The 20,474-nt window shown below is 28.4% G+C and overlaps 1 protein-coding gene across 1 annotated transcript in view; it reads left to right on the top strand.

Annotated features, from left to right (window-relative positions):
* The window catches only part of LOC123301790 (oxysterol-binding protein 1), a 29,922-nt gene extending 11,808 nt beyond the window's left edge, over window positions 1–18,114 (top strand). Inside the window, exons 3-9 of the mRNA XM_044884689.1 lie at window positions 2,447–2,705; window positions 2,805–2,973; window positions 8,262–8,509; window positions 14,995–15,169; window positions 15,593–15,808; window positions 16,352–16,767; window positions 17,152–18,114. Coding sequence (XP_044740624.1) covers window positions 2,447–2,705; window positions 2,805–2,973; window positions 8,262–8,509; window positions 14,995–15,169; window positions 15,593–15,808; window positions 16,352–16,767; window positions 17,152–17,661 — 1,993 coding nt within the window. The 3' untranslated portion in view covers window positions 17,662–18,114. The remainder of the gene's footprint in view (window positions 1–2,446; window positions 2,706–2,804; window positions 2,974–8,261; window positions 8,510–14,994; window positions 15,170–15,592; window positions 15,809–16,351; window positions 16,768–17,151) is intronic.
* The last annotated feature ends 2,360 nt before the right edge of the window (window positions 18,115–20,474 follow it).

Genomic DNA, 20,474 nt, shown 5'->3' with positions numbered 1-20,474 from the left:
TACCATGACTGTTGTCACAAATAATGCACGTATATATGAGCATGTTTTAATGAAGCCATATTATCTGAAATTTTATATCGTCGCTTTGGATATTTCAGGCTCCTGGACTATTATAATAGTATAAGTAGCAATAACTACTTGAAACTTGGCAATTATCATTATTTTACAGATGAATAATAATATAATCACACCTAAAATATTAGAAGAAACCAAAAACAATTGAATTTTTTTTACTTAAGAGTACAATAAATCGAGAATATTCGTTAATTAGACAGAAAAATGTTATTATACAAAATAAATAAATCCTTGAAAGTCGTAACAATGCGAAAATAATAGTTATAATCAAAATGTGAATAGGAAAATTAATATACACATGCATATTTATACGCCTGCGTATTTATGTTACTCTAAAGAAGTTTTCCACGTTTTCTTAATTTAATATTCGACTAGCGTGCTAAGAATCAAATTTTCAGCCAAATTGACCATACATTCATTGTCACAATTTTTTGGTATAAGTCAGAAAATGATAACTTTTTCTAGTAAATAAATGTTCTGATCTTCCGCAAAATCACAAAAATCACGGACGACTTACGAAATTCACTGTATAATTTGAATCAACATAATGTTACAAGAATTTTAAGAAATTAGGAAAAAATAGTCCCGTAAAAAATAGACTGGAAAAAATAATTCCAGAAAAAATAGCCTCAAAAAAAGAATCCGGAAAAAAACACCTGAAAAAAAATTAACATAAACATAATTAACATTTTCGTTCAATGAAACTATATTTTATTTTAACAAAGAAAATATAGGGTGGATATCGTTTACGATAATATCTCCGTTTTTTGTAATAGTGTCCCATTTTTGAACACAAAGTCTTAAAACTTCAGAACTCAACCAACTCTTCTACAGTCGACAAACTTAACTCAACCAACTCGTAATTACAACAATACAGAGCTAACAAAAACTTTTTTTGTTAGTCAAATGTGTTTGATACCGAATTTTAACCTTCGACGAAAAGTAAATTTGAAATTACTGCAATATTTCTTCTTAATCAGCCTCTGGTCCGTTGTTCCATCAGTATACAGAAAAATTACATCTTAGGTGCAGAATAGCAATTTCAGCAACTTCATACTAAATGATTCTTTTAAATATTATTCACAAAGCAGCAAAAATTATATCACTTATGTAACATATTTTGCATAAACTATATATTTAAAAAAACATAACGAATAAGCATACCTACTTTCATACTTTCTTCCGTTTGGAATCGTATTTCTTTCTAGTAAACCACAAATGTTCTCACGACCGAGGTGTCAAATAACAACCTATTAGTGATAATATCGGAAGTATCTATTACTGAAGTATAATATATAAAGTTTTTTTTTTCAGCAGGCAATTAACAAAGATATTATTATTACTGTTTTTATACGATATCTTTTAATAATAAATTGACTTAATTGAAGTCAATTTCCCACACACACAATATTTAATGAATTGATCATTGAAATGATTTATTGAATATACTTTGTCTAGTACTAGAAAGATTCTTACGCCAATAAGAGTACAAATAAAAACTATTAATTTCTACAGAACAGAAGCTCTAACAAGATTTTTAAAAATATTTTTAACCCGCTAACCAAAAAGAAGGGTGTTATAAGATTCATCGCTATGCGTGTGTGTCTGACTGTCTGTTTGTGGCATCGTAGCTCCTAAACGGATGAATTTGAATGTTTTTTTTATTTGTTTGAAAGATAATTTAATGGACAGAGTTCATAGCTAGTTTAGATAGAGCTACAAGGAAAAAAATCGCATTTGTCGGAAATTTTCAAATTTTGTAAATTTTACTTGTTGACAAACTTTTTCATATTGATTGCCTTGACTGAATGCACAAACTTTTAAAGAGCGTATTCCTTTAATAATTTTGAGATGAAACTGCCTTATACACTTTTATCCAAAACTAAAAATTTAAAGAACTGTTGTTATAAAATAATGACAGGTCAGGTGGATCATTTTTTCGCTTCTGAAAAAATTAACTTCGTGTTATTGTGTAACTTCTAAGTCATGTAGCAAATGCCTATCTAAATTAAATATAAATAATCTAAAATTAAAAATATATTGAAGCGAAACTGTAGCTACTGTAGCTTCTTCGGTAGCTATTAGTGTAAGATCTTCATAAATAGGAAAATATTCGCCTTAAAAACGTTTATCCATAAAAAAAAATTAATATTAGATTTGCCCGAAATACGATATTATTGAATTTTTTATGCCGAATATTATTACCTAATTCGCCCCTATTTTGGGCACTCATATCTAAATTCTGAGTCCTTATCCGCAAGCGGTCAATATTTTGCAAGGATATTCATTTGAATAAAAGAATTTCGTAAATGAATAAAATATTTTAATAAAGTATACTAAAATGTGTTGTTTTTTTATATACAATTTATAGCCGTGCAATGGAATCTGAAGATGATGAAGAGACAAATGGTGGGGGTGAAAGTTCACGCGAAGATATTTCAACTGTACTAAGAGAATTAAATGCACGTTTAGAAGAATTACAAACATGTTCAGATCTATTGCAAAAGCATGGCGCAGCGTTACAACGATCACTGAAAGAATTGGAAAATTTAGACGATGTACAAGGTAGAAGTAAAGAAATTAATGAACGAGCAACATTATTCCGAATTGCTAGTAATGCTATGATCAATGTACGTGTGTGTTTATTATTAATTAAAACTATTATAAAATTTATTTTAATTACTTAATTATTGATCTATTAATTGAATAATCTTTTGTTTCATTTTTAGCGATGTAGTGAATATTTAGAAGTAGCAAAAACTCAAGGAACAAAATGGCATAAAATGTTGCAACATGAACGTGAACAAAAGTTACGTTTAGAAGAATTTGTTGAACAATTAGCTCGACAACATTCGCATTTAGAAAAAGCTGCAACTCAACATGCTCAACAACGACCCAGTAAGATAATTTTTTATTTTCAAATAAATTTGCTTTATTTTGAAAATTCAGTATAAAATTTTTATTTGAGTACAAATTGGTTTATTATTATATTAATAATCAATTAATATAAATTTTTGAATCAATCATGACAAAATATTTGATCCACTAAAAGTTTGGTAGTTTCCCTCTTTTTTATCTAATTTGTATGAAATTTAAAGTTGATATAATAATGAACAAAAAAGTGGGGAGCAATCAGATCCATTAACTTAAACTTTAGGCCCTGTAATCAAACATGTTTCTTGATAAACCATATATGTATTTCTAGTTGAGGAAAAAACCATTTGATATCGGAATCCAATAGTACAAGTCCGATGTTTAAATTTACACGCATGAGCGCGCTTACATGATTCCTAAATCTCTCCGTTTTTTAGATACAAGCGCTAAAAAAATTGTTGATATTGACAAATATTTGATTCATAATCATTTGGATTTTATATTTTGGACATTTCTTAACAATTTTTGCCTTATGTCGGCGTTTTAAAAAAAATCGATTTTTTAACCTAAAATTTTGTTATCAACAAATTTGACCATTATCGAGTATTTTTGATCAAATATTTGATTAGAAAAGAACTGATTTTATAATTATATCATTTAAAACACTTTTTGTGTCTACTTTACCGTTTTCGAGATATGAGCGTTTAAAAAATTTTAACAAATCTGTGTTTTAGTCTTCTAGAAGTGTTTTAGAATAGTTTAAAATATAAAATCAGTTGGTTTTCTAATCAAATATTTGATCAAAATCCCTCGATAATCGTCAAATTTGTTGACGACAAAATTTAGGCTAAAGGCTAAATTAGGCTTAGGCTTAGGCTAAAAAGTCATAGAACAAAAATTGTTTTGAAATGTCCAAAATATAAAACCCATTTGATTTTGAATACAGTATTTGATCAAAATCACACAATAATCGCTACTTCTGTCTTTTGTCAATATCAAATTTTCATCAAAATAACGAACTTGTATCTTTAAATGATTGTATCTAAAAAACGGCGAGGTTTAAAAAAAAATGTCGATAGCCGAGGCTTACAAAAAAGTCGAGATTTACAAAAAATGCTTAGAATAGTTCAAAATATAACACCCAATAGTTTTTTTTTTCTATTTTCATGATTTTTCAGCACAAAAGGTTATTACGAACTCGTAAGCGCCCTCACGCACGTTAATTTAAAGGTCACATTTTCTGACCAAACTAATTTTTTTCTATACTCTCGTATGCACAGTTTCCCTCAGTCTCGTAAAAATCGAGTTGTACTCATTTTTCGGTTTTAGTACCTCGATTATTCGTGAAAACCTTAAAGTAAGGTTTAAATCCTGATTTCGAAAAATACTTCTTTATTTATCAAATGAACTGGATTTATATATTTTTTGAGCCCTAATTACTCTAGATAATCCATAGGTACGGAAATCTGGTTGATTTTGGGAATAGTTTTTAAGAAGTCTCCTAAAATTCTGTGTGAAAAGCTTTTATTTCGACTCAATTTATTAGGACCCAATAGAAAATAATTTTGATCAAAATCGAAAAATTAATTAAATTGCAGTTACGAGCCTATGTATACTCTATGTCAAAAAAAACGCTCGTTTTAAAACATTCTAAGTGTAACTATTATAACATAACATATGATGAGTACGCTTAGAATGTTTTAACTGTGGCGATTTTTATGGAATCAAGTATACTATGGCAAGGGGTTGAAAGTTATTTTCTAAATACTTAAAACAGTTAAATTCCCTACTTTTTGGAGGAGATAATTTTTCCAATTGCCCTTCTCTGAATTGCTCAGTTTTGCTGTACTTGTGTGTGTTGAGTCTTAAGCGCCTGATAATAATAAACTCTTGTATAATCAATTGCAACGTGTTTTGAAATGAACTTGAAATTATTTGTTGAATCAATTAAGTGGTTGACCCTTGTATATTTAGTTTCAATTATTTACGACTACTTACATAATGTATTTAAATAATTTAGGTATTCATATTAAAAATAAAACGAGTCTATCGAACAATTGATTTAAACGTATTAATTAAAACTAATTGTACTCTAATAATCAGTTCGAAAAGTGAACAAAAGATGTTTTTGTGAAGTGTGATTTTTATTACCCATAAATTTTAACTTCCAAAATTCATTAAATTTGTTCTTTTTTATTTTGTGGTCATTAAAAAAAGTAATAAATTTGAATTTAATATTTAATAATCAAAGAGTTGTAAATAAAACTTTGTTATAGTCATAAACGTAGAATTAAAAATTCTATTTATCGAAATAATCGCAAAACCTAAATCAGTTTATACAATACTGAAGTGGAAATTGTGCGCATATTTTAAAATAACCTTAAAAATATTTTTATATCCCATACTTAAGGTAATTCATTCGTCAACACACTTTTGTAAACTAAACAGTTGGTAATAAACGCATGTGTTCAAATGTTAGCTTGCAACAAAACACGATTCAGAAATTGACACAGAGCGGGGATAAAAAGATTATTTTATAAATAAGAAAGAGGTACATTTCCATTTCTCTGGATATGTTAATAGATAAAATGACACACCTGGAGTAAAAAAGTTATTTGTTGATTCAAGAAATTTCATTTTATGCCAAAAAAATGACATGGTGCGTCTTTGACTGTGAGTATTACGGCCGCTATATGGCGCCACTGCTCTTAGAAAAGTCGAGATTTACAGGCAACGAAGAGCCATAGGATACTATCTTTTTTGACGCGAAATAAGAGGTATTGGTGTTATGTAGAAGACTAATTTCAACAAGTTGACTTACTTGAAACATTTTGCGAGAAATATTAACTGTTTAGTGCGAACAATTTTGTTATGAAAATATAATATCAAATGATTACCGAAATCGATATCGATTATCGAAATCCAGTCGATAAATCCTCCAAAGTTTGCCAAAATCTAAAGTAATGCAAAATGAATTTGGGAAAATCGGCTACTTGAAGCTCCTTTGCGACGTAAAACACTGACGCTGGATGGTGATAACCAATCAGGAGCCAACATATTTTAAGAAACCAAAATGTTGGCTTCTGATTGATTATCACTATCCGGAGCTTCAACAGTATTCGATTTTCCCAAAGCCATTTTGTATTACTTTTTGATTTTGGCAAACTTGGAGGATTTATCGACTGGGTGGATAAAAGATGCTCTAACGTTTTAAACTTGTTTCGGCTTTTTAACATATGTTAAGAAGCTTCCGAGAGATTAACACCACTACATACAACGTCTTACCTCTTCTTGGAGTTGAGCCCTTAGATTCACGCTAGCGAATTAAGCACATGAACGAAGTGGGCGAGAGTACGGATAATTCACTATTTGCCGTTCGCAGCAGTATGCTTTAAAATAGTACTTTTCGTGAGCATAAAATAAAATCATAATTTTTTAAATAAAGTTGGCTTATAAATATTCCCATTACTTTTTTGAGAAATGTCAATTTGACATTCATAAAAAAATTAAAATACATATTATCAAGTTTTTTAACAATTTCAAAAAACCTCCAATTAAACACTAATTTTAACTTTAACTTAATATTGTTTACGTAAGGAAAAAATGTCTACAACTGTTATTTTTTATTTTTACTGCCAAATTTTTTTCAAAACAGTGATTTAATTATTATAAATCGACAATTGCTGCGTACATTCAAATTTTGAAACGTACCATCATTAACTTTTTGAGTATTTATTTTTTCAAAAAATGTATCAACAATTTTTTATAAAAAAAGGATTAACAAAATTGTAAGAATCAAAATTTCGATGTACCCATTTGTCATTGCATTTAGTTTAATAACAGCGGTTTCACCACTTTTGGTGATGTTGTGCACATTAAAGAAACCGACAATGAATACAAATAAAAAGAAAAGTAAGTTTACTTATAACTTCGTTTCCTATAATAATTCAAGCTAATTGAAGAAAATCCTCGAGTAATTCACTATGATGTTTCTATTCAATTCAATTTATTCATTCTTTTTTAAACATTGTACAGAACATGTCACAAAAAGTGATAGAGAAAATGAAAAGGGAAAGGGAATATTAACGCCAACCTTTGTGCTAACCTAATGGAAAGCCATACGCAGAATAGCCGAAACCTGATACATTTATGTATATGTATACATAAATATATCCATAATACAATTTGTGAAGCAATTTGTAAGCCACCTTATAACAAAAATTGCTTATCTATAAATTTCAAATGAAAGAAAAATAGTGTCTTAGGCTCAAAACAACACTTCGTATAAGAAATATGGATAAATATTTAATAAATACTTTTTTACTGCAGTCACTAAAATTCGATCCATCTGTCTCGAAGATTTCGAGTTCCTAAATCGATACATTTGTAACCGGAATGATAATGAATACGTTAGTTTTTTCTATATCAACAAATAAATTAAACGAAATAATGTTTTGAATTGTTGCTAATAAATGGTTACTCAATTATGAAATCTTCCCAACAACATAGGAAAATAGCAACGATTGTGTTTCAAATTTTTCCAAATTTAAATTGTATACTGAATTTAATTATAAATTATAAAATGTTAATAGAATTGAACCCAATAATGATAAAGTAAAACATAGTACGTAGAATTTATGAGGGACTACGAGTTCTTTAAAATCTAGATCCTTGCCACGTTTTACTTAGTATGCTAGTTCGGAAAATTGTTGCTTTTATGGGCTTCGCTCCTCGGGTAAAGATCAAATTTGAGTAGGTTCTGGAAAAGGATCAAAATTATGTAAAAATAGAGACAATATCTAAGGGGTTAACTAAAGATTTTCGATTTTAAAGCAGTTTTCTGTTAAGGGTAAGTCATTTCGATCGTCTCTGGAGTTGGATCTCAGTGCAAAGAAACTGGGTCATACGCCAGAACCAAACCTAGTAGGATTTTAGGTATAAGCATCGTGAGAAAGTGAAAAACTAGTATTAGAGATTAAATCCTCATAGCTGAAAGAGCATAAATGATTTAAGTTTTTTTTTTGTCGACTTTCAAAACCAAGGATTGAATCGTAGTCCCTGATACAAAGAGTAACACAATTTATTAGAAAAATTACTAACAAGGCTATTTAAGGCTTTTTACAAAGAATTGCACATTTCTCAGTTCGCTACTAATAGAAAATTAGCGATTAGATATTGTATTTTGAATTTGATTTTTGTCAAAAGTTTCCGAATTTTAGTTGAAACATTATCTTTAACTGCACTATCATGTTCTTTACTTATACATCGTTCAAACATTGAATATGCTTCTGGTTTTTCTTTGAATATGATAGATAACGTTGGCAGTGAAGAAGAAGAGGAAGATAATGAATTCTTTGATTGTGTTACGGATGCCAGTAATAATCCATTATCTGGAATGGAACGTAAAGCCGGTTCTAATCATAGTCTAGTACAAATGGGTAATTCAACGTCCAAAAAAAATGAAGATGGTACTTTTATTATGAAAATTCCAGTATCTGGTAATGTTGGTCATGAATCTGAAGAATCATCATCTGAAACGGAGGATATTGATCACAAAAAGGTTTGTTTATTTTTTTAAATATAACAATTATACAATTAATTAAAATTCACCAAGCGAATCCTCGGAAAATAACCAAATAGATGTAGCGATTCATTAAACTGGGTACACAATATAAGCAAAGTATATTCATAATTTTACTCACAGCGGGTTAATTTACTAAACACGTATAATCTACGTTAATTTTCTAGAAAACTTATATAAGTGGAAAAGCTTGTACCCAAAGCGCAATAGTAGTTAAGAAGCTGCTGCGAGCAAAATTAAATTTGATAAAATATATATCTAGTAAACTCTGCCTAATACACAAATAAGATCCAGATATCCTTCAGAGAAAATAAATTAAATTTGTACTAGTTATTAAACAGTTCGAAAAAATTGTTAATTCGTTAAAGAAACATAAAATTTTTCGAAAAAATGGTTAGTTAACGGTAATTATATTAATTCTCATTACTTTATTATCGACGATCTATTTAAATTGAACGCCTTTAACTCTTGAGTTTTGGACAAAAGTGTATTAGGGACTATTCCCCTTCAACTCTATCATAAGATTTCTTGATCCCCCTCTCCTTTTTCTTACATAAGATTCTATCTAGTTTTTCAAAATAATAAAATGTTGTTAAAAAGGATCAGTTTTCAGTTATTAAAAATCAGCTATTAAAATCGATTGATAGATTTTAATTTTTATTTCAAATTTTGTCATCTATTGTAGCACATTTTCAAATTTTAACGAAAGATACATTGAAATCGATATCAGGACAATAACTTATTACAATAAAAAGTTTAAAATAAGACTTTTATTTTGTTTCTTTAAGGATATCGATCGACTCACAAATTTCCGAAATCGATAAAATCGAAATTATCATAAAAATCTTTGTGATTCTTTGCTAAAAAACATCAATTCATTTTAAGATTGAAACAAGGATGGGCATACCCTTTTAATAGCACAACCTTCTCAAAATTCCTTCTGAAATTTACTTCTTTTACCGCACATAAAGAAGCGTTGAGTAAAATTGGGTTTATCATAATTAAGGAATCAGTAAAATCGGCAATTTTTCTCAAAATATGTTTTACGATGTAAAAAAAAAGTCACTAATTATCTACTTTTTTGATATAAAGATACAACTTTTGAAATGTTTTTTAAAATAATTTCTTTTACAGAATTTTTACTTAATATTTCATAATTACTAAACATTGGTAATCATATCTTATTAGCATATTTTTAAATATTTTTATGAATTTCTTTATAATGTTCATTTTGTAATAACATTTTGCATTAATCAACATGTGTGTGTCGCAAGGTTAAATAATTTAGGTAAATAACTGTTTGGCTAGACTTTAAATTAATGACAAACAACGAAGTCACACGACTTTTTTTTCTAAAAACCAGAATGCAGCTCACTTGCAGTAAACACTTTTTACCCATTTATTTCGGACAGATTGTCAAAAAAACAAATCAATAAAAAAATACCAAATATTTTGTTATATCTTTGCCAAGCAAGGCTGTTGGGCAAATAAGTTTTTCCTGTCTGCGTAATTTCGTGATGGTTGTAAAGATAAAGAAGTTTTTTTCACTAGGCTAACAATGAACGCGATACCATATTGAAGTTTGGTACTGAACATAACTTAGATTCTCAGTTTGGTTTGAGTTTCATTAAATATTCGCTTCTATGAATTTACGGTCTATGATCACAAACGTTGGGAATAGATACAAATAGAATTCTATGTTCATTAAATATTGATTGTCCCTGTTAGTCGAGTAAATGAAGGTATTTTAAACTAACTTTCTTGATAATGAACCGATTTTGAATTAACTCGGCTCATTTTGTTCCCCTTTCACCCAACCCTTTTTCGAGAATTCCAGATTTATACTCCAGAGTTCCCGAAACGTATTAAACAAAGTAAATGAGCATGATAATACCACTCTGGGAGCTTTTGGGTTCGCTGAATCTGATCATAAAAAATCTGAAAATTCAAAATGGTGACCGAAAGATTTAGTTGTTAGCCGAATCTCCTGGTTAAAAAAATAAAAAAAACTAATCTCGCAAATAAGTAATTGCGAATCCCGTTGCTAATAAAATAAATCTCTTTGAAACTTCACCAGTATATACATTTTTTTTTGGGGCACTCTGTAATTATGTATGTACTTATAATTAAATTTTTTAGTTGTATGATAACTTGCCTAAATTTTTGTATTCCTGCCATTATGTACAACTATGTAAACTTAAAAATTTAAATACATAAGTGCATGTCTTTCTTATCGATTATTTCTATATAATTGATAATTCTACAGTAGGTAGGTATTAGACATGCCAACGTATGTTAACAATTATTTACAATTTATTTTTTTTAAATTCTAAATCATAGCATTATTCTAGTTCAAAGTAAAACATTGTTCTAGTAGGTATAAAATTATCGGAAATTTTTTTGTCTTAACCATGCGCGTGTTATTATATTTATCATAAAATTAAATTTTAAATTTTTTTAATTAATTTTAAAAATTCGTATATAATTTTTAATTTATTCATTAATGAAATTTTTTATTAATTTCTGATCTTACGAAATATTTAGTTAATTTGAATCATCTTTTGCTATGCAAAATTAGAAATAAATTTCAAAAAAATGTTATGAATATTGAAGATTTACAATATTGTGGTAAAATTTAAAAAAGATTTTGTCAAAATGGATAAATTAAAATTATCGAGGCTATGTCAGTGTTTACTCGTTTTCTGTCAAACAAAACGATATTAATTAATATTAGGCGCCATTATTGTTGTGTTTATGTGTCATTCTTACGTACTTGAAAATGCAGTTAAGTACGATTAAAATAGACCATAAGAAAGTTATGGAAATGTAAGTTGGAAAATGATTACGCATGTGTGTTAATTAACTGTTCTAACTAAATAAGGTAAATTATGTGATTTAACTTTTAAAGCATATGGAAAGGGATTTTCTTAAATTCTACCAAAGATAACAAATTAATTGTACTTCGATATCAATAGAGAATATACATGAAGTTTTTTTGTATTTTCATTTTCTTGACAAAATATGAAAATACCGTTAAAGAGATGGTAACAAGTGAAATTAAAATTAAAATCTGCCAAAAATAAGGATGATATAAGCATTTTAAACTATTAATTAGATAGAGAGATCCGACAGATACTATGACGTCAGAGGCTATTACGACCATATGCTACCATAACTACTCTATTCTAAATTATGTTTTGCTAGAAATAGATACAAACAAATCTTTTATCTTGGTTATTCTTATGTTTATTCGAAAAATAATTTTTCTCTAGTGTTTTTAACAGGAATGAGCTTTAGTAAAGCAAAAGAAAAAATCATGCATATTCTCTATTAGAAAATATTTCTCAGAACAGAAGTCGAAACTTATTGGGAATTCCCCTGTATTCTTTCAAATGACTTGCCAAGGTTAAAGTCGTGTTGCAACCTATTTTATGTGCATTCCGTCAATACTAGATTTGCTGGTCAGGGTCTGAGGGCAACTTTAGCTTGGCGATAACGTTTAGCCCTTCGGTAGCTACGCCATTGAGTCAAGGGTTGTTTGAAGGGTGTCAAATATTCTAAGAGAGGGAAGTCAATAATTTTGTGTGATGCTATTTTTAGCGAAACGAATGAGTAACAGCTAGTTATAAAATCAAAAGTTTTATATCTGTATATAGAAAATTTGTGAGTGATCATCACAGATTTTGATTATTTTCAATCTAATCAGTTTTAAGAAAATATAAATTAGGTACAAGACACTAATTTATTTAATATTAGTTATCAAGAATTTTAATGATTCAATATTTGATAAATGTATGATTTTTCTATTGTAAAAATATTTATAATGAACATACAATATGTGCCACGATTTTTGGCGACAGAGTACCTATCGTGTTGGTACCACTTCATTCTATTTTTCCTTATGCTTTAATTTGTTTCTTCGACATTATAATGTAGATCCTCGTATATTGGTATAAAGACTGTCTCTTTTCCATGGAATGCCTCTTTTCCCACTATTGAGTCCATAGTCAATGGTCTCATTGCTTCGTATGCCAATATACGCAGGCCTTAATGTAAAGGCAACAGGAAATTAAATTATCAATATTAACTAAAAAAATTATCAGTGCTAATGAAATGAATTTTGAGAGTTTTACATTTGTAAAAATTTCCGATACACACGGTAAATACACACATGTGATATTTAAAAATTTTCCAGATAATAGTTAATGCTTGATTATATTTTAATAAATTATCTCAACAATTAACTGTTTGAAGTACCCGGTGTTTCCCGGATTTTAACGCAAGAAATTTTTTAATTGAATTGAAAAATTCCTAGCCACATAGAAGAGCCCATACAAATTGAATCTAAGGTTAGCTCAAAAATTAATTGAAAAAGTCGAATAAGACATTAGGGGTTTTAAACGTTCATATTTTGTGTAGTCATCATTTGTTGGGATATGATGTGGAAATTTGAATCAGAAGAAATACTAATTTAAGTTTAAGATAAATTATTTTAATTTAATTTAATTCAACTCGAGAGATAAATGTTTACAAAGTTTTCCTAAAAGAACAAAAATGAGAACTAATATTGGGGGTTGAATTGTGATTGAATTTATACAAATAACTAGCTGAAAATTATAGATTATTGTCTGGAATAGCCTATGTGCATATTCCAGGCTTTAATCTATCGCTGTGCCAAATTTCATCCAGAGCCGTTCAACCGTTCAGGCGTGATTCAGTAACAAACATCCATCCATCCATTAAAACTTTCTCGAGTATAATATACTAGCTTGATACCCTGTGGGTCCTTTTTACTCTGTAATAAATATGATTCAATGTTTTACAAGATCATTTCTTCTTTTTTTTTTAATTTGTCAAGTCTAAAGTTTAAGGTATGCGGATTACCTTACTTAAATCTCACATGTCAGAATAATCACCGATAGATAATGCTTTTATTATTTTCCACTATTTTAATTAAGTATTTCGCGAGATAAATTTACTTTACTTTATCGTTGATTAATTTACTTGCATGTTACCTCGTGTACGAATGCCCTTCTAATTGATAGTAATTTCATAATATTTGATAATATAATTAAGTATAATAAAAGCCATAATTATTTCATTTAGATTGTAATATTTATCAGATAAAAATTTCAAACAAATTTAACACAAGTTATCTTATAAATATTATCGATAGATTTTAATTTTTAAAACTTCAAATATACCTAATCAAAATTTAAACTTATTATTTTATAATATTGGTTAATTAATATGTAGTTGAGACATAATCCAAAGTTCATTTGAAAATTCTATTGTTAAAAATACCTTATATGAACAATTACTGTTATTGTATGTAATGCCAGTTTTTGATTGGGTTGAAATATTAATTAAAAATGTCGTTTGTAAAAAAATTTCGTAAAAAAGATGTAAGTTTTATATAAATTTTATTAATTTTTGTAAAAATTATAATTATTTTAACAGTTATTGCCTTGTAAGATGCATCACACCATACTGTAACGATCAAAATTAGGATCCAAAAAATATCTCAGGATAATATAAGACCTGTGATTATCTTAACAAGTATTTCATCGCGTCTCAACGAGACTATTTCGCAAAAGCTCAGATGGCAGCAGTTTATATTAAAGAGTAACCAATATGTTGTCAAATGTGTAAATATTATCAAAGATAATAAATGAGAACTCTCTCTATATAAATACGTATTTCGACTACAATGTAGTCATCATCAGTATGAATTAGCTTATCGTAATTACTCTTATAAAAATAGGGTGTTGTCGTTGCTAATTTGGTGCCGGTCTGCTATTTATAAGAGTAATTACGATTAGCTAATTTAAACCGATGGTGATTACATGGTAGTCGAAATACGTATTTATATAATATAAAATTGATCTAAGAAAGTAGGGAAAAAATAGAAATTTAATTGTCGAATGTAATTTTTATGTGTTATTCACAATTGAAAGCAAATTGATCGAATATTTGACCACACTAATAGTTTTTTTCTGCAAGAAAGAACGTGGCGCTCTAAGATTGAAGGCAGGAGTATACGTGTGTGGATGCAAATATAAGGTGTTTCTTGAAAAAAGTTATGTGGTCGTATTATTTCACGCTTTAGTGATATAGAAAAAATTGCCATGTTTCACAGACTCAATTTGGAGGAGCTAAGCCTTAAAAAACCGTGAAAAAATTTATTTCGCAGAAAGAAAGTGGGAGGGTGGAGCTGGGAAGTTTACATCCACCAAAATGCATTTCTTTGATATTCAACCTATATACAACTTTTCAGCCCTCTAGCAAAATTTAGAAAATTATAAAATAAAATAAACAAAATAATAAATAAATATAAAAATACGATAATATGTAATACTCAATAATTTTGTTTTACTGCGGGAGTTTATAAATTATTACAATGTGTTGTATATTGTTTTGTGTTTCAAATTGATGAATTCAACAAATTTTGTTTTCATTTTCAGGTCGTATTAGTGAGTACATCATCGGCAATGGTTACAAAACAAACTGAAGCATCTGGCGGTGCAGATATGGAAAGTTTCACAACTCATGGTGGAAATGTTAAAAAACGTCGTACAAGAGTACCGGAAAAACCAAATTATCCACTTAGTTTATGGTCTATTATGAAAAATTGTATTGGTAAAATAATTATTGATTTTAATTTTGATTGCCTTGGTGGCCATGTTCTAGTAAACTTTTGTAGTAATGAAAATAAGGAAATTGAATCGTTTCATCAATAATATTGACGTTGTATAGACATAGTCTGACACGAGACGTAATAAATTTTATACGCTTTTAGAAAGTATAAATTTGCACATCGAATATTCCCTTTTCATTATAATTATAATTGTAGTTTGGAAGTCGCCCTGTTACTGTAACCTCATCTGTTAAATAATGTTAGTGTTAAAATTGTTGCTCAAATTCTCAAATTGATCGAATCATATATTAAACAAACCAAAGAAAATTTGTGAAAATTAATACACAAATAATCATGACCACCATGATTTTAAAAGTATTTTTCATTTAAATTCAATTTTAATTTTTATATTTTCTATTTTACAGGAAAAGATTTATCTAAAATTCCAATGCCGGTTAATTTTAGTGAACCTTTGAGTATGCTTCAACGACTTACTGAAGATTTTGAATATTCAGATGTATTAGACATAGCCGCTAAATGTGAAGATCCCTACGAGCAACTGGCCTATGTAGCTGCATTTACCGTGTCGGCGTACTCAACTACAAGTAATCGAACTGGAAAACCATTTAATCCATTATTAGGTAAATACAAATCTTAAAAATTTACAATTGATAAGTTTCGTAAAATAAGAGGAAATAGAAACATAAATAGATACGAAATTCATTTGTCAAATTTTTCTAGTATAATTACAAACTTCTAGAGTAGGCTTTGAGAGTTAACCTTGAGATCCAATTGAATTTTAAGTTTTTGTTTTAGTAGCTTTAAAGAATGATGGTAATTAAAACTACAAACATTTTATACCCTGTATACAGTGTGTCTTTTTTAAGTTGACGTATGCTTGAAATTCGAAAAATAAATTTTACCGATACGCAAATCGATCAGGTTTTCAATCTCAAGTAAAAGGTCACTTTACTCCATACCTGGTAATAGATAGATCAATACTTCAAATTAAAAAGTTTTTTCACACTTTTTGTTTTTGTTTTTTTTGTTTTTTTTTTTTTTTTGATATTTTTAAAAGTACTTTCTGCAATTCTAACCAAAATCAACTAGTTAGTCTCACCCCAAGTAAACTACTCAGACTTGTCATTTGAAAAACAATAATTTATGTATTTCCATCTTTTTAGGTGAAACTTACGAATTTGATCGAACATCAGATTTAGGATGGCGTATAATAAACGAACAAGTATCACATCATCCCCCAATGGTTGCACAATATTGCGAAGGTCGAGAATGGAAGTGTTGGCAGGAATTCACCATGACATCTAAATTTCGTGGAAAATATATACAAATAGCACCATTAGGAAATGCAAATGTATTATTTACGGCCACGAATCGTCGATATACGTGGCAAAAAGTAACCACTACTGTACATAATATAATTGTGGGTAAATTATGGGTCGATCAATATGGTGATACGGATATTATTGGATATGACGGAGCAGCAGGCATTAAATGTCATTTAAAATATTTACCTTATTCATATTTTACTAGAGACTCGCAACGAAGGGTAAAAGGATGCGTTATGGATCCAGCAGGAGAAGTAAGTACTTTTCTCTCAAACACTTAAAATTAGAGATATGCAGGATGCGACGCGATCTTTTATGTCGGTATGTAAACTTTGACATTTGTCAACCGATTAAGTTGATTAAACAAAGTTATTCAATGTTTACAGAAATCAAAGTTATTCAATGTTTACATAAAAACATAAAATATTACGCATTCGTTACAATTGATCTCCAAAGATTTCCCAACTTTCATGAACCGAATAAATAAGGCAAACTTCATAAAGTGGATTTTGAGATGCTTTAAAAAAGCATCTTTGATTTTATAAAGTGCTTAAAATAATAATTGTATTTTGATAAATAAAAATCTATTAGGTTGGGGTTAAATTTTTTTAATATTAATAATTTGTTTTTTTCTCCAGGTCAAATATGTAATAAATGGAACATGGGATAGTAAAATCGAAATTTCAAAAGTAACAGGTACCACAAATACTGGAGCGAACAAACAAGAACCAATATATCAAACAGGACATACACAGACAGCATGGAAACGGCGTCCAGTTGCTCCAGACAGTGATAAATATTATAACTTTACCTTGTTAGCATGTCAATTAAATGAACCCGAAGATGGTGTTGCGCCAACCGATTCACGTCTACGACCTGATCAACGTCTAATGGAGAACGGCGAATGGAATAAAGCAAACGATGAAAAAGTACGTTTAGAAGAGAAACAACGTGCAAAACGGCGGGAGCGTGAACAAAAAGCAGAAATAGGTGTTACCCAAAATGGTGCGGCATACGAATCTTACACTCCTCTATGGTTTAAGAAAGAGGAAGACCCTGCAACCGGTATGATTGCACATGTATATCAACATGAATATTGGGATTGCAAAGTAAGGCAAGACTGGTCCCGGTGTCCTGATATTTTCTGAGCGAATTTAACGTATTACAGGCAGCATATCGAGATGTGTATTACACAAGATTTTATTTAAAAAATTCAATTTAAAATATATATTTGAAATAATTATCCATTGTTAAATAATTAATTGAGTGTAATATTTTCATGTACTTTTTACATATTTGCTTTTTACCTATGTTGAGAGATTATCGAGAGTGAGTGAGATTTTCACTTAAAAAATGGAAGGAAATATTTAATTTAATTATTATTTTTATAAGAAAAAATATATGTGCAAAACTTTTAAAAAATATTGTTACTAGGATATTTTGTGAGGAAGAAGAAAGCAAATAGCCGCGAGCGCGTGTATAGTGTGTTTTATTGGATGGATTTTTTTTTATTGTTGAAAGTTATAGCAAATTTTTTGCATATTGTTGTATTTTTTTTCTTGTGTGATATTTTTATTTCAACTGTTATATAATCAATTATTTGGGGCTTTATTTTATATCAAAAACAAAATTTTATATTTTAGAAAGCCGTTTTAGATCTGACATTGTCACCAATTATTTTTTATTCGGAAATTCTTAAAAAAATGAAGAGAAAGTTTTGTAGATTAGAAAATTTTTGGTAAGACATTGATTTTAAAAGAATTTAAATATCCCATATATAGTAGTGAAATTATACATACACAACAATTTAAAATAACAAATTTTTTATATATATATTTCCAATAAAATATATGATGTATCGATTATATAATTTTTTTTATATTAATAGAAAATAAAATTGTGCTAATTAAAAATAGAAACGAAGCTATATAATTAATTCTTTGGGATTTTTTGTTAGAATCAAGGTGGTATTGTGAAAATTATGGTGTAGACTGTTCAAAAAATATGAGAATTAGCTCATTGTAAGACTTCATTTCGTTTTTGCACAAAAATCAAAAATTACAAAACCAAATTAGTTGAGTTAATGGTGGTTTATTCTTAATCAACCTTCTAAAAAGAAATACGATTTCAAAAACAGTATTGAAGTAAAATTATCAGAGGTTATAGCTACGTTAACTTAACTACTATGAACAAATTCAACTACTATATACTGAGTGCCTGTCGATAATGCAAAGCAAAATCGAAAATTTTAGTGTTTAAATATAAATTGTACACACTTTTTATGGAAGCAAAAACAAAATATGCTAAAATCGAGCTTTTTTATTGTCAATTTGTTTTAAATTTGGATTTAAAATTTTCCTACCATAAAATTAGTTACCAATTAAAAAAAAACCTATTTAAAAGCTTTGAATGGCTATTTGAAGACGACTTATATATATATTTTGTATTGAGGTTTAAAATAATTTGGGCTCTATGCTTAAAATTTTAATTTCACTATTAATTTATTATTGTGCTCAGAAAATCTAGTCGTAATTTGTAATTCTGTTAAGTACACTTTAAAATCTTGATAAATGAATTTAAAGAAAAAAACAATATTTGTAAAAAATATGGTAATGTAATTACTACGTCCGTTTATTTTTTAATGTGCAATTTTTATAAATAGGAATGTTAGTTTAAAAGTTGGGTCACGGCTCATTCAAGAGCGGTCTTTGCATTCGGAGATCTGGGCTCCATTGTACTACTTTAAATCACAAAACCGTGTGTTCTAAATCTTTCGATTAAAGCACTTCAAGGCTAGATGGAAAGTTCATTGTCTTTTTAATCTCTATATCTGCTACTTCTTCCAAAGTCATTAGAAATTGTGTCCCATTATCACGGAAAATTTGTTTAACAATGCATTGGCTTATTAAACTAGTTCTGTTAAATACTAGTTTAATAATTTATGTTTGAAATTAAGGATGTTCATTCGCCTCCGTGTAAAATAAACAGTATGTAAAATTTGAACAATTTTAAATGAATAGAAAATTGAAAAATTTTGTGAAATTCTGAAAATTTAGATAATATTCTTAACTAGTAAATGTTTCAAGTATAGTTATCGAAGTATATTTTGAGAAACATCCATTTATATTTTCAATTGTGTCCCATGCTTTTATATTTAATTTAATTGTGTACCTTGCTTTCTGTCACTTTTTAAAATTAAAATTCAACGATATTCAATAATTATTTTTTCTAAATTCTCTATTAATATCGTTGACGAATGTACGTCCTTAACTACAATTGTTCTTAAAAAAAAAGAAAGTTAATGAAATTTGAACTAAATACTATATTTATACATCTAGGGAGCAAAAGAAAAGGGTGACAAACATGAGATTTGAAACATTCTTTACTTGCTCTCATGGTGGGTATTCTATTTTTCTGCTCGACGAAGGCGAAAAGCGACAACTTTGTTTAGCACACAGGGGCAAAAGTTGACACTAAGACCGGAAAAAAATTATCTTATTAACAATAATAAAAATTGCATTTTTATTTATAAACAGACGGACTTAGCAATCGCAGAGTGAAATATTAAACCATATGAGAATATTTAATTTATACGTAAATCTTAACTGGAAAAAATGCATTTTATAAAAAAAAAAGTATTTGCAGTAGAAATAATATAAGTTGAAAAACAATTTTTTTCTCATTAATTGTTAAGATATCTTACAGTTTGAATATGAAAATTGACTTTCGATGTTTTTTCGTTATTTACAATGTTGAATTATGGTCCCTTTCCTATTCACGGGAGATTCAAGAGTTCATAATTTTATTAGTTTTTCATAAATTTTAATAAGAGTTAATTATTTCTACGAGTTACAAGTTTGGGAAAATTGTTTATTACGACAGTGGTCATATATAGGACAAAACTTAACACTACCCAACTGTTCCTAAAAAAGTTGTAACTTCTTTGTCCAAAACTTTAAAA

The sequence above is a fragment of the Chrysoperla carnea genome, chromosome 5, assembly GCF_905475395.1.
Source record: "Chrysoperla carnea chromosome 5, inChrCarn1.1, whole genome shotgun sequence".
NCBI classification, from domain to species: Eukaryota; Metazoa; Arthropoda; class Insecta; order Neuroptera; family Chrysopidae; genus Chrysoperla; species Chrysoperla carnea.
This window is presented reverse-complemented; position numbering and strand designations above follow the sequence as displayed.